The sequence below is a fragment of the Halichoerus grypus genome, chromosome 13 (genome assembly GCF_964656455.1).
Source record: "Halichoerus grypus chromosome 13, mHalGry1.hap1.1, whole genome shotgun sequence".
Lineage (NCBI taxonomy): Eukaryota > Metazoa > Chordata > Mammalia > Carnivora > Phocidae > Halichoerus > Halichoerus grypus.
The window spans coordinates 67,335,023-67,348,463 of record NC_135724.1 but is presented as its reverse complement, the minus strand read 5'-3'; the positions used below and the strand labels follow the sequence as shown (position 1 = coordinate 67,348,463).

The 13,441-nt window shown below is 49.9% G+C and overlaps 1 protein-coding gene across 2 annotated transcripts in view; it reads right to left on the bottom strand.

The window, feature by feature from the left end:
• PI4KA (phosphatidylinositol 4-kinase alpha) overlaps positions 1 to 13,441 on the bottom strand; it is a 118,474-nt gene that overhangs the window by 25,742 nt on the left and 79,291 nt on the right. For both annotated transcript variants that reach the window (XM_078060681.1, XM_078060682.1), the window contains exons 24-32: positions 12,341 to 12,411; positions 12,133 to 12,257; positions 10,917 to 10,998; positions 10,588 to 10,671; positions 9,353 to 9,442; positions 6,819 to 6,938; positions 4,072 to 4,164; positions 2,660 to 2,816; positions 2,294 to 2,421 (exon numbers count right to left, since the gene is read on the bottom strand). In XM_078060681.1, coding sequence (XP_077916807.1) covers positions 2,294 to 2,421; positions 2,660 to 2,816; positions 4,072 to 4,164; positions 6,819 to 6,938; positions 9,353 to 9,442; positions 10,588 to 10,671; positions 10,917 to 10,998; positions 12,133 to 12,257; positions 12,341 to 12,411 — 950 coding nt within the window. The remainder of the gene's footprint in view (positions 1 to 2,293; positions 2,422 to 2,659; positions 2,817 to 4,071; positions 4,165 to 6,818; positions 6,939 to 9,352; positions 9,443 to 10,587; positions 10,672 to 10,916; positions 10,999 to 12,132; positions 12,258 to 12,340; positions 12,412 to 13,441) is intronic.

Sequence of the window (13,441 nt, the reverse complement as noted above, 5' to 3'; positions counted from 1 at the left end):
TGATATCTGAGATAAAACATATATAAGATGGCTTAACAATAGAAGGAATAAAGCATCAAAAAAGAGCAGTGAACTGGAAGATGGAACAATTACAATGAACCAAAATGAAATGGGAGAGAGAGAAAAGTGAAAAGAACTGCAGAGAATGTTAATGATCTGTGGGACAACGTGAAGCCACCCACATGTGTGTGTATAATTGGAATCCCAAAATGAGACAAGAAAATGGGGGAAAATATTTAAAGAAATATTGGCCTAAAGTTTTCCAAGTTTGATGAAAAACCCTAAATCTCTAAATTAAAGCAGCCCAATAAACCCCAAAGGTAGAAATACACAGTAAACCACATTATCATAGTCAAACTATTAAAAATCAAAGATGAAGGGAAACATCCTAAAAGCAGCCAAAAGGAAAAACCTAAACAAACAATAGCAACTCCTGAGGAACTATGATAAGAATGACTGCTAATTTCTCCCTGGAAACAATGCAAGCCAGTAGAAAATAGATGTACTTAACATGCTAAAAGCAACAAAAGGAAAGAAAAAACCCGTAAACCTAGGATTCTAGATCCAGGAAAAATATCCATATGCATAAAAAAATGAAGGTGAACTAAAGCGGAGAGAATTTATTCCAGCAGAGCTGAACTACAGGCAATGCTGAGGGAATTTCTTTGGGCTGAAGAGAACAATTGAATCTGAGTCTACAGGAAGACTTGAAGAGTGTGAGAAATGGAAATTATTATCTGGATAAATGTGTAAGGCTTTTAAAAAAGTCCTTTTCTTAATTTCTTTGAAAGGTTTTTGACTTTTATTTTAATATTATTTTTAAAGATTTTATTTACTTATTTGACAGACAGAGAGAGCATGAGCAGGGGAGGGGCAGAGGGAGAAGAAGAGGGAGAGGGATAAGCAGACTCCCCTCGAAGTGAGGAGCCCGAGATGGGGCTCGATCCCAGGACCCCAAGATCAAGACCTGAGTCGAAGTCAGATGCTCAACTGATTGAGCCACCCAGGTCCCCTAGCTTTTGACTTTTAGAACAAAAATAACACTTTTATGAGGCACATAACATATGCAGCAGTAAAATAGATGAAACCCAAAAAGCGGGGGGGGCACATGGGTGTATATGACAACAATGGCAGATCGCTGTCAATGCAGAATCTTCCACCTGACAATGACAACAGCCACCACCACAAACAGCAGTTAGTATTTACTAATAGACTGCTATGTTCTGGGCACTGTTCCTGGCCCGTGAGGTGAATTAAGCCATTCAATCTCCACAGCAACTCTATGTCATAGGTGTCCGTGCTATTATTCTCATTATACAGATGAGGAGCATTGCCCTGCAGTCAGAGCCCCTGCAGGGGGCAACAGGACTCTCATAGGCCATTCTGCATGCTCCCTGATGCAAGCAGAGCTGGCCAGGCTGAGAACCCAGTGCCTACTTTAGTTCACAGAGAAAGGGTCCAGGAGCCACTGGTGAGCCCAGGGCCCCAGGTGACTCCCTCTCCTTAGAGGCTGCCATCAGTGCCTCTCCCTAACCAGGTGATCTCCCATGGAGGCCAACTGGACCAAAACATTTCCCCAAACTGAATGGTGTGCCCAACACAAACTCCATGCAGTTCTAACATCCCAGGCAAATGTGAGGTATGATGATTACTGCCACCACCAGCACCTGCCTGGAACATTCTAATTCCTTCTTCGGAAATATTCCATTTTCCTCAGGAAACAAGAAAAGAAAACACCCCTTTTGACCACTTATCTCAAGTCATCTTAAGAAACACAGAAAAAAATGCCAAATTCCCTGTTGTTACGAAAATTAACAAGATCTTTGAAAAAATGTAACAGTCCTTAGATATTCATCCAATCAGTTGAAAGGGCGTATATGACCTTGCCTCGGGGCTTCCTCCAGTAGCAACTTAAAAAAATATGGATACCAGGAAGACTTCCCCTTCCAAAGTTAGCAGGCCAAGAGAAACGGCTTTGTAGACAACTACCACCTCTCCCAATCACATCCCATGTGTTCCACTCTCAGGGAAATGGCTCCCTCTACTGAGCTTTTGAGAAACAACAACTTCTAGGAGCCACTAGGATCCTTTTAACATATATTCCCTGTTGTCAGCGAGATAGCCCGGTGGTCAGGCATTAATATCACAATCTTACAGATAAGGAGACTGAGGGGGCCCAGAGGGTAAGGGGCTTGCCTGGGGTTTCCAAGCGTGTCAGCTGAGCAGCCAGGTCAAGCTCTCTCCATCTCTCACCAGCCCCACCCTCAGGCGCTGAACACAGCAGGTGTCCTACCGGTACTTCCACTCCGTTCTTGCCAGCCAGCAGCCACTCCCAGCAGGCCAGGGCGGTCTCCATGCCATGCTCGTTGAACATCCGGAGGGGACCCCAACACAGATGATGAAGGAGCTGTGGGTCACAATCTGCAACCAAACACACACTGTTCAGAGAAAGCACTGAACACGGGCTGAACCCTTTGCTTGCTTCCCCAAGTCAACAAGACAGAGCACCAGGTGGGCCAATGATGGTCTTTTGTTTACTTCTACCCCTGAGAGACACCACAGAGATCTCTACTGGGGGAGCCCCAGCTCACTAAGGAAAACAAAGGTAAACACTCATTTTCAAACAAGCCCAGAGCTCCCCAGTACCTCTGTCCATTACCTTTGCTGCTGATGAGCATTGCTGTCAGCTTGAACATGGCCTGTGTGTAGTGCTGAGGATTACTGAGGTCTAACGCTGTATTCAGCTCCTGGACCATCATTTTGTTCAGGTCAGATATCTGGCCTGTGGCATCTGAGAACCGAATCATGCCATACACCTGCAAGAAGCACACTTGTCAAGAGAGTCACACGTAATCCAGGCACACAGACAAGGCCTGACCAGAGCCCCACTGTCTTAAACTACAGCTTGTGTGTATAGAGAGTGACAGGGTCATTTCAATGATGTTACCACTGCTCACACTTTGGGGGAACTTCTCTTTTAGCAATATATGTTGGCATTCCCTTCATTCTAGATGGTCCTTGAAGGCAGAGGTCTTGTCAATTTTACATTTTAGCACTGAATCCAGGGTCAGAACCACAGTAGGACTGCAGGATGTGGACTGATTCAATACATTCTTTCAGAGTCAATTAATGACTCCAACGAGATCAGCCTCACTATTTTTAAAGCTGTACATAACTTTTTCCTCCCAACAAAAGCATGCTGCTCTCTTATCTACCAGACTTGACTATATAGAAGGGATCTGACTCCTTCCAAAACCAAACCTACTGCCAAAGACACACTTCCTGTCACCACGGGGATATTCAAAATAGGTGGAATAGGCCCTCAGAGCAATTCTCAGCTCTAGGAATGTAGGGTCAGTGACAGCCTAGGGTCAGTGGCAGCCTAGCAGTGTGAGGGGCCCCCCTGCCGAGGGCCCACAGGAAGAGGAAGAGCAACTGCTAGAATGAGGAAGTCGCACGGGGGGAGGGGAGACCCCACTCAGACTAGGCACGGATGGACTTGCAGGGACCTCTGAAATGGCGTAGACGAGCTTCTGTGTTTTATCGATTCAGAAACTGAGGCCCCAAGAGGTGAAGCAACTTGCCAGGCTGGGCTAAAGTGTGGCATGGAAGGCGAAAGCCCTCATAGTGAGATGTGGTTCCCACCCCCTGCTCTGCCTCTGTGACTCTGGCAGGTTACTTTATTTCAAGAGTCTCAGTTTTATTTTCTGTAAAGTTGGAATAATAGTACATACACCTCACCAACCGTCCCAGATAGTGCACGGCACTCAACGAATGTTTGCTACCACTTAAAAAAAACAAAAACAAAAACAAAAAACAAAAAAAAGTCAGAGACAGAATGCTTCAGCATGGCCAGACTGTGTGTATGTGCAATCGCCCTCCTGCAGAGGTGGTGAGTGGCTGCCATAAATGCTCCAGACTGTGCTGGTGAGTCCCAGGGCTCATGCCTTCAAGTCCACCTAAAATGAGTGAGTTCCAGACTGGAGTGCGTTTTCCACTGGGAGGGAGCTGACTGGCATCGGAGCAAGAGGACACCTCGACGACCCCGGGACACAAGGGCAGGAGAAGTACCTCGCCTGCGTAGCGGTTGCGTAGATTCAGAGACGCCATGAAGTTGGAGTAATCTTTCTTCACACAGGCTGGGCGCTCCGTTAGCTGAGTTGCCTACAGGCAAGTATCAAGAATTATTTCAGGCCATTGCTACATGTTTTTCTCATGTTCACCATGGCTAAGCCTAAGTCTAATTAAGAAGTCAAGTTCAGATCCAGGGGTTATTAGAAATCTTCAGTGCTGGCAAGCTAATAAAACAAAATACTTTAGAACAGCCTCTAGTCTGATATGTCCCAGGGAAAAAAGATGAAAAAGAAAAGTATGAAAAATTTAGTATGAAAAATTTTCTCTGGAAGGCAGCTTATGATATAGCTTCAATTTATTGCTGATTGTTTTTATCCCCAGTGGTGAACAGACCTTTGCAAAAGATAAAATCACCAGATTATTGTGAAAATCATCATAACCTACAATGAAAATGCTGTGCTGGGCTGTCTCCTCTGTGGGTGTGAGCTGGTGTGTAAATGTGACTTGAAGATGGTAAAGGGTGAGGTTGAGAGCATGGTGTCAGAGCGAGCAAAAGCCAGCAGGGGCTCAGAGACACCTAATAGCTGCCACAGGTCTAATGCGGGTCTAGTGGCAGAAGACAAAAGGGGCGCACTCTTGAGTACAAAGGCGGCCCACAGAAAGGGGAAAGTCTTTGCAGACCACACCCCCCTCATTTCCTCTGCTTCAGCTTCAGCCCCCCAGCCCACCTCCCATCCCTCAGGGTCGTGAGGACTGCTCTCCCTAACCCTGGCTGGTCACTGCTACCATGCTCTCTAGCTATCGCGCTGCCCAGTGTCACTGAAGATTACGAATATGCAGCGAGGATGACCCCTTTCACATTTCCCTTCAGCATCTTTTACTACAAACCAAGACAACCTATCCACTTCTTGACATATGGATGCTACTGGGGAAAATGAATCAACGGCTGAAGTCTGAGGGATTGTTTTTTTTGGGGGGGGGAGGGAGCAGGTGAGTGGGGAGAGAGAGGGTCGGGGGAAGAAAATATGAAATTTGTGGAGAAAACCATAAGCAAGAACAAAAATACATGATTTTCTCATAAAATTATTAAGCTGGTTTACTTTTCAAAAGGTCACATAAAACTGCTTTATGTTTTTTGGAGACTGTGTGGCCTATGGCATCAAGCAGGACTGCACTGGAACCTGGCCCTGCCACCAACCAGCTATGAGGCCCTAGAGAGGTCACTTGCTGTCCCTTAGCCTGAATATACTCCCCGGCAAAATGGGGACAACAGTAGCCTTCTCACCAGGCAGAATGGGGTTCAGTGATGTCTGCAGGATCCTCGGGCAGCAAATGCACTGGCAGGCCATAGTGCAGGCCACCTCTGTCCCCTGGATAACTACTCTGACTGCTCCGGCTCACGTGCCTGGTGCACTGTGACATGGAGGACTGCCCTGCAGGGCTTTTCTGACAGTCTCGATGCAGCACAACCCACCAGCCTGAAATCACGCTTCTGAAATAGCCCCCCAGGAGTGGCGCTTTCCTGAGTGCCATGTGATGGGGAGATGTCACTCTGGGGGCCAGCACACTTCTGTGCTTTTCATGGAACAGGGGCAGCTGGCCAGGATCTCCAGTACAACCAACAGTCAGAAGACACCAATAAATACATCCTTTCTTCTTCAGAAACAGAAAAGGGAAAACCAAACCTAAATCTCTTTTTTAAAGAAAAAGATTTAAATCTTTTAGGCAAAATTGACCTCTTACAAGCCAGCTGGCTGGAGTTGTCAGATGCATTCTGAGCAATCCCCAATTCTGGCCTCTGCTTGGGTCGTCAAAGTGGTGGAGACCCAGGTCAGGGAGCTGATCTCATGGCAGTGGGCCTGGCCTATCAGCTGAGGGTGTGCAACACTGATGTCTTCAGAGAACATGGAGTGACCTCTGGTGAGAGCTCCAAGGAGGGCATGGGACGTGAGAAGACATTGGCTTCCTCTGGCACTGCCCCAGGCCCTGCACAGAGGCTGAGGGCCCTCGGCTCTGCCTAATGGGCTCCCCGCTTCCCGCTTCGAGTCCCGGCCATGGTGAGAAGTCACAGGGCCATCCTCCCTCCCTGGTGCTCAGCCTCTGTACCCCTGCCCTATCATGTCTGTAAAAGACAGGTGGCAGCCTCCCCACCTCCCCATCCTGAGAGAGAGTTAAGGGGCACAGAGTTAAGAAGCCTACAGCCATACTTGGCTGGGACAGACTGACAGACGCTGTGCTAGGCCCTAAGGCTGGGAGACACCGCCATGCAATGCTGCCAGTCAGATCACCTGTTGTCAGTCCGCTGCTTTGATCCTAAACTCTGATTTAACTAAGAAAGTGCTACTTCATGGATGTGCTGCCCTCTAAAGGAATCCTGAGAACAAGACGAAGCTGAAGATGTGTATGCACGTGCACTTTGGCACCTGCTGAAACAGGAAAATCCAGCGAATGTTTCCAATCGACGTTACTATAAGATAATGCTGACCGTGTCTCCCAGAGCTCAGTTTCCTTCCTTGTGGATACACAGAAATCCAAATCTGATATCATTAATGAATCAAGAAAACACAGTAAGGTTCTACGGCCCAACTCTCTCTGAACTTGGGGATTGTACATGGGACTTGGATCCGCCTACTGCCAGCACAGCTGTGTGTGTGGCACATGGGTGCCCAGGCGCTTTCGGAAAAAGCCCCACATCAGTTTTGGTTTTCCCCTCACCCTGTGGCTCCCAGGAGGCTCACACATACCCCAAGAGTGGTGTTCTGCTTGTTGTAGCCGGCAAAGTGAAGGATGCTTTCGGTGGCCATGGCCAGCCCTGTGTGCTGGGACAGTCCTGATACCCAGTTCTGATGTTTGTTCAGATATTCCTGAAGTCAGAAAAAAAAAAAAGGCTGTTTTATTTTAAAGGTATGTGAGGTAGGAGAGCAAACACTGGTTCTGATGTTGGGTCCATCCGTTGCTGTGGGAGCCTCAGTAAGTTAAAGCCCCCGTCTCTGCCGGGCTATTGCTCACGTGTGAACCAGGATGACTTGCCCAGAGTGGCCAGCACACGCAGTAAACCTGAGAGGACCGCTTACTCTTTTAGCACATCCCTGCTGACAATCTGCCACCTGCCAAGTCCCGTGCTCCCCAGAACACAGAGCGGCAGAGTCCTGGTCCTGCTGTCAACATGCGGGCAGTTCTCCTGCCTGTGCAGCCCTGCTGTGAAGGGGCGGCCTGATGGACAGCAGGAAGGCAGAGCAAGGGCCTGAGTCTGCCCGGCCAACCGGTGGAGGGGGATGCTGGGGCAAAGGGACACCTGGCAGGGCCCGGAGATGTGAGAAGGCCTTCTGCTCTGCAGATCCTCAGGGGTCAGAGGTCAGCACTGCAGGAGCAGCAAACACAAGGGGCTAGATGGTAGGTGGGCAAGCCTGGGCCAGAGATAGGCCAGGTCCTAAAGGCCTTGTGTGCCAGGTGAGGGAGTTTAGGGTGGGCCACAGGACTCCCTCAGGAAAGTGCATGAGCACTGACTTACAAAACTGTGTCAGTGGTTTCGGAGGGTTCATGGAGCCCTAGAAACCCAACCGTGGACCCTATGGTGATGGGGAGTGGCTAATGAGCAGAGGTAGCGGGGAGGTGTGACAAGCAGATTTGCTAGTGACACCAGCCCGCCCTGGTGGGCAGCACAGACGATGGCTCAGGACAAGCTGAGGCTGCCGGCAGGAAGCCCAGGCAGGATGGGGACACTTTGGCTGGGCAGTGAGGGCTGGATGGCAGGTGGGGTGGGGTTCAAATGGACTAGATGTGCAGGGGGAAGGGAAATGGGGCCTGAGGGCAACACCAAGCGGAGGCCTCGTAGAAGCATCGACACCAGTGCAAGCTTTTGCATTTTCCACTCCCTTCCTAGGCCACGCTTAAAGAATAAATAGCTCTCCCTATTGTAGGCTTTTTTTGTTTAATGAACCTTTTTAGAAATGAAAGGGGGCTTCCTCTCTTTAGACCTTCGCCTTGGGAGCTGAAGCCCCTCTCCTCCATGTGAACCCCCCCCCAAAAAAAATCAGTTCCTAAATATGAACAGTTTGAGAAAGTCCCCCAGCCTGAAGAGTACCAGTGTATCCACTAGACAGAGACAGTTGTCAAGCTACAGGCATGGCCTAGTTACAAGGCCCACCTCTGTGCAGCTTAGCTGCTGAGTGCCAAATGGAGGGCTCCATTTTTTTTTTTTCCATTTCCCCAATTGCTCTAACCTCACTGCTCCAACACCTTTGTGGAAGGAGGAACAGTACGGCAACGCTAGGCACCACCCACGGGCTCTTGCAAAATGCATTTCCAAACAGCCTCTGAGGTTCTTGGGGCTAGCTGCTCTGTCCTTCCTGGATTCCAGACCCAGAAACACTTTGGAACTAGCTTTTTTTTTTTTTTTTAAAGATTTTATTTATTTATTTGACAGAGAGAGACACAGCGAGAGAGGGAACACAAGCAGGGGGAGTGGGAGAGGGAGAAGCAGGCTTCCTGCTGAGCAGGGAGCCCAATGCGGGGCTCGATCCCAGGACCCTGGGACCATGACCTGAGCTGAAGGCAGACGCTTAACGACTGAGCCACCCAGGCGCCCCTGCAACTAGCTTTATCCTGACAAGTGTTGCTGAGGTCAACTTCACACGCCCCTCTCGTTGCACCTTCTCTTTATTAAGCCAGATTTCTTCTAGTGGGATTTTTCTTATCTTTGATCCCTTTTGAGGTGACTTTTTCCTCTCACATATTGTGGTATTTTTGGTCCATCTCTGCTTGACCAGAACAATGGCTCACCTTGCAGTCATTTGTGTTCACAAGCCAGTGCTTTGGTCTGAAAAGGCTCACGTGCAACTCCATGTGCAGCCTGGATAGGGCTCTACTGGGACAGCAGCCTCACTCCAGCTCCGGCATGCGGCAGAGGTGCTGCTGCTGGACTGCCAGGCCTCCCCACATACCACATCGCCCGTGCCCGTCTTGCAAGCAGCCCCAAGTCCTGCCATAAACCCGGCACCTACCTGGTGAGTGGTCAGGTTCCCGGGGCCCGCCTGCCCATGGATCCCACTGCACCTGCCCCCCCTCACCCACGACCAGCACCCTTATCCCCCAAGGAATTCCCACCAAAGAGCAGCCTCTGAGGCTTCTGTTATTCTCAGGCACTAGACTAATGTTTTTGGTCTCTGTTTATTACACTAGTGCTGTTTGTATTTCGAGTTTGCTGTGTCTGTGAAAGCTCTCTGGATCCCTGGAAGGAGCATAACAAAATTGCTTTTTGCTGATTTCAAGAAAGTACCTGTAAGTGGGACTTGGTGACTGTAGGTGCCCACTTCATCGCCTCCTGTAGGATCATTCCACAGCGCGCGGCAAAGTCCTTCACGATGCTCTGGAAGAGGGGGTAATGAAGCCGAGGTCAGTGTATTTGGGCCGTCAGAGGATGCCAGCTATAGACTGTAGTTAGCGACTGCTGGGGGCTGAAGTGCATCCCCCCTAAAACCCATGTGTTGAATCCCTAGCCCCCAGTACCTCAGAATGTGACAGTATTTGGAGATGGAGCCTTTAAAGAGGTGACTATGGTAAAATGTTATCATATGGCTGGGTCCTAATTCAATCTGACTGGTGTCCTCCAAAGAGGAGGAGATTAGGACACAGGCACAGAGGGAAGACGTGAGGACACAAGAACACGACAGACATCTAAAAGCCAAGGAAAGAAGCTTCTGAACAAACCAACCCTGGCAACACCTTGATTTCACACTTACAGCCCCCAGAACTGTGAAAAAATAAATTTCTGTTGTTTAAGCCACTCAGTCTGTGGCACTTAATCATGGCAACCCTAGCAAATGATTACAATGACCATGTTCCAACCCCGAGGCTCTGGGTACAGGGTACAGACATCCTGGTCTGTAATTCTGGCATAAGGTGGCAGGGCCCACACTCACAGTGCCTCACACAGCCGCTGCGGGGCGTGGGGGACTCCCTGCTGGCAGCTGGTCTGGCTGGAGGCCCCAAGGCTGGGACATGACCCGACCCCAGGTCTGAGCTGAGCTTCAATCTGCCACAGTGAGGGCTCCGAGTCAGACCTCGCACAGCACATCCTCCTTACCCGGAGCTACTCATTCCATCTATTTCCCACAGTGCCACACAAAGCTGAAGTCATGTTACTCAACTACCACAATGACAGACAGTCTGCACACCTCACAGCAGTGAAGTTCATCTGACAGTCATGCTTGCTCATGCAGCTTGGAGACACTATAAACTGACAGGCAGCTGAACCAAGAAAGGGCTTAGAGTCAGCATGGCTGAGGGGCAGAAGCGGGCCTGGCAGACAGACCAAACTGGGAGTGAGTCAGCACCCCGCTCGTACTGTGTGACCCTGACAGCTGAGCCTTTCTTACCTGTGGGCCCAGGCCCACAGTGCTCACACCTCAAACTGCTGGGGACCGAATGACCCAACGTGTGCAACACGCCGGCCCTGACAACTCGAGAGGGCAATGAAAACGGCCCTTAATAAGGGGATGGCTGCCAGCCTACCTCCCGGGCTTCACAGGTGTCAGGAACAGTGATCCGATAGGGGGCATCAGGGATGTCGTAGTAAGGCTGATCCTTGTGAATGTCCTGAAAACACAACAAGGCTCCCTCTTCCAAACCACCTTCCCTAGGCTGCCTCTGCTGAGCTGGGCCTCCAGCTCATACTGGGCAGCGAGTGTTTGCCTCCTTTCCCCACACTTGTCCGGTTTGTGACGGACTTCCAACCTTGCTGCAGCTCACTGGGAAAGGCCAGGGTGGGATCTGGGGTCCCCACCCCCGATGTGGCCACTTGTAGCATAAATAAGGCTCAGGCTTAAGGCAGGGATACTCACAGCGCTCAGCGAGAGTGACAGGGTCTGGAGGATGTCCAGCATGGTCTTCAGCACTGTCCCGCTCCAGAGCAAGTGGGGAAACCTACACCAATAGTCATGTCTCGGTCCAGGAGCCAAATCTTCAAGGAATCTCAGTTCCTTAAAGTGCCACCTCAAGGGGTGGGGTGGGGTGAGGTGGGAGCCCCACCTCCTGCTGCCCAGCCGAGGGTCAGAGGAGGTCAGGAGGCCTCCTAGGCAGGGCACTCAGTCAGAAACACCCCCCAGGCTCCTGCCAGTCCCACTCTTCAGGGCCCAAGCATGACCCCACGTGACCTGCTCTCAACCACACACCGATTGTCTTGGTTATGCACTGGTCAGGCCACGCTCCCTCACTCCCCAAAGTGACCCTCCTTGTTTTTGACCAGGCCTCCCTAATATTTTCACATGATGGCACAAATAGAAAATGGTAGTATTGCAGGATACCCTGGGGCAAAGAGAAGAAGCTGCTCCTAAATGTGGTGGTCAGCATTGAGGGGAGCCAACTCTGCACGGCTGTGACTCATCATGGCCCATTGCTTAGGAGGTCCAGCTCAGACACATGTCATCCGTGTGTTGCACTTGCTTTCTGGCCCTGCCTAGACCAGGCACACAGCACCTGCAGCAGGCTCCAGAACTCCTGGATGCTTGCAGCGATGTGTGGGCAGGCCCAGCATGGCTGTTTGCTGCCTCCAGCCTTTATACTGCAGACAGGCTGGCCCAGCCCACCTTTGAGGGTTCTCATCCATGTGGGGGTGTGTCCCATGAGAGTCTGCTTTGGCTCCCAGCACAGAGAGCCTGGAAGACACTGATTTGACCAGGGACCTCTGGCTAGGCTCTGGGGTGGGAGATGTCACATAGGATGGCCGTGAGCTACCCAGAGCAAGCCCAGAGAAGTCCTGCAGCAGGGGGGGTGGGATGCAGAGACACAGGCAGGTGACACCCCTTGTCAGTAAGTAACATCAATAGCTCAGAATAAGTGAAGTAGAGGTTTCAGGACCAAATTTCAGACCTTGTAGCAAATTCCATGACATTCTGAGGGAGGCTGCATTGCCATTTGAGAGTTTAAATTCTGACTCCAACTTTTCTGCCCTGATAGTGTAAGGATGATTGGATGATTCTTCCCTACATTCCAAATCAAGAAGTTTACACACACACACACACACACACACACAGAGCATTAGAAGGAAAATGAGCTTACTTATCCACCAGACCAGACAGATACTTGTCCGCCACCCTCCGTATCCTCTTGTGAATGTGGTTGAAGTTCACCAATAAAAACTGTGCGTGCCGCTCGAGCTCCTCTTCATTCTCCTTGGTCTTAGCCTGGAGATTCAGAAGAGACAGGTACAACAGGTGCCCTCCATGTGCCTTGGGCAGACAAACACTCACGCTCCGACAAGGCTTACTTTATCTGCCATCATGTTCAGGAAGGCATCAAATACTTTGTCTGCGACAGCAATCACACACTGCATCATCCCTGAAATGAGGAGGAGGTTTCCACAGGTCAGGAGCATCAAGGGAAAGGGACCAATCCCAGCTATTTTCAATATTTTGTTTGGAAAGATTTTGGACTAACAGAGGAGTGGCAGAGAGAGCACAGAGTTCCCACATACCCTGCACCCAGCTTCTCCTGACTTTAGCAGCTCTTTTGTCAAAACTAAGAAGCCGTCAGCGATATAATACTCTTACCTAAATTTCAGGCTTTATTTGGATTTCCCGTTTTCCCACTAATGTCCCTTTTCTGTCCCAGGATCCAATGAGGCATTGCCAATCAGGTCTCCTTAATCTCCTACAATCTGCGTTGATTCCTCGGTCTGTTCTTACCTTTCATGACCTTGACACTTCTGAAGAGCATAGGCATTTTGTAGGATGTCCCTCAATTTAGGTGTGTTTGATGCTTGCTCATGATTAGACTAAGGTTACAGGATTTTAGGGCAATCCCACAGAGGTGAAGTGGCCTTCTTGTCGTATGGTGGGGTGTGGGGGGGCGTGAAATCAGTATCTCCTACCACTGGCGAGGCTGACCTTGATCACTCAGGTACAGTGGTGTGTGCCAGGTTTCCCACTGTCCAGTTACTATTTCTCCCTTTCCATGCTCTACTCTTCAGAAGGGAGTCACTGCGTCCAGCCCACACTTGGGGAGGGGAATTAAGCAGCAGCTCCTGAAGAGAATGTGGGTGTAAGTCAAAAACACCACAGTCACTGGGAAATGCTCTGGGGAAGATACTTTGAGGTTATGCAGACATGTCATTTCTAAGACGCTGCCCACTGGCTTTCGCACCTGCCAGTGGGCTCTGCCCGCAGGTTCTGGTCTCACTTACTGGAATTCTGTAAGGAAGGTCTGTCCCTTCTTCCCATGTTTCATTTGTTCAATCATCTAATCAGCACGGACTCATGGATATTTCTTTCTTTCACTGGGTTATAATCCAATACTGTCGTTATTTTGTTGCTCAAATTGTTCCAGCTTTGGCCATTAGGAGCTCTTTCAGGCAGGCTCTTGTGTCCTT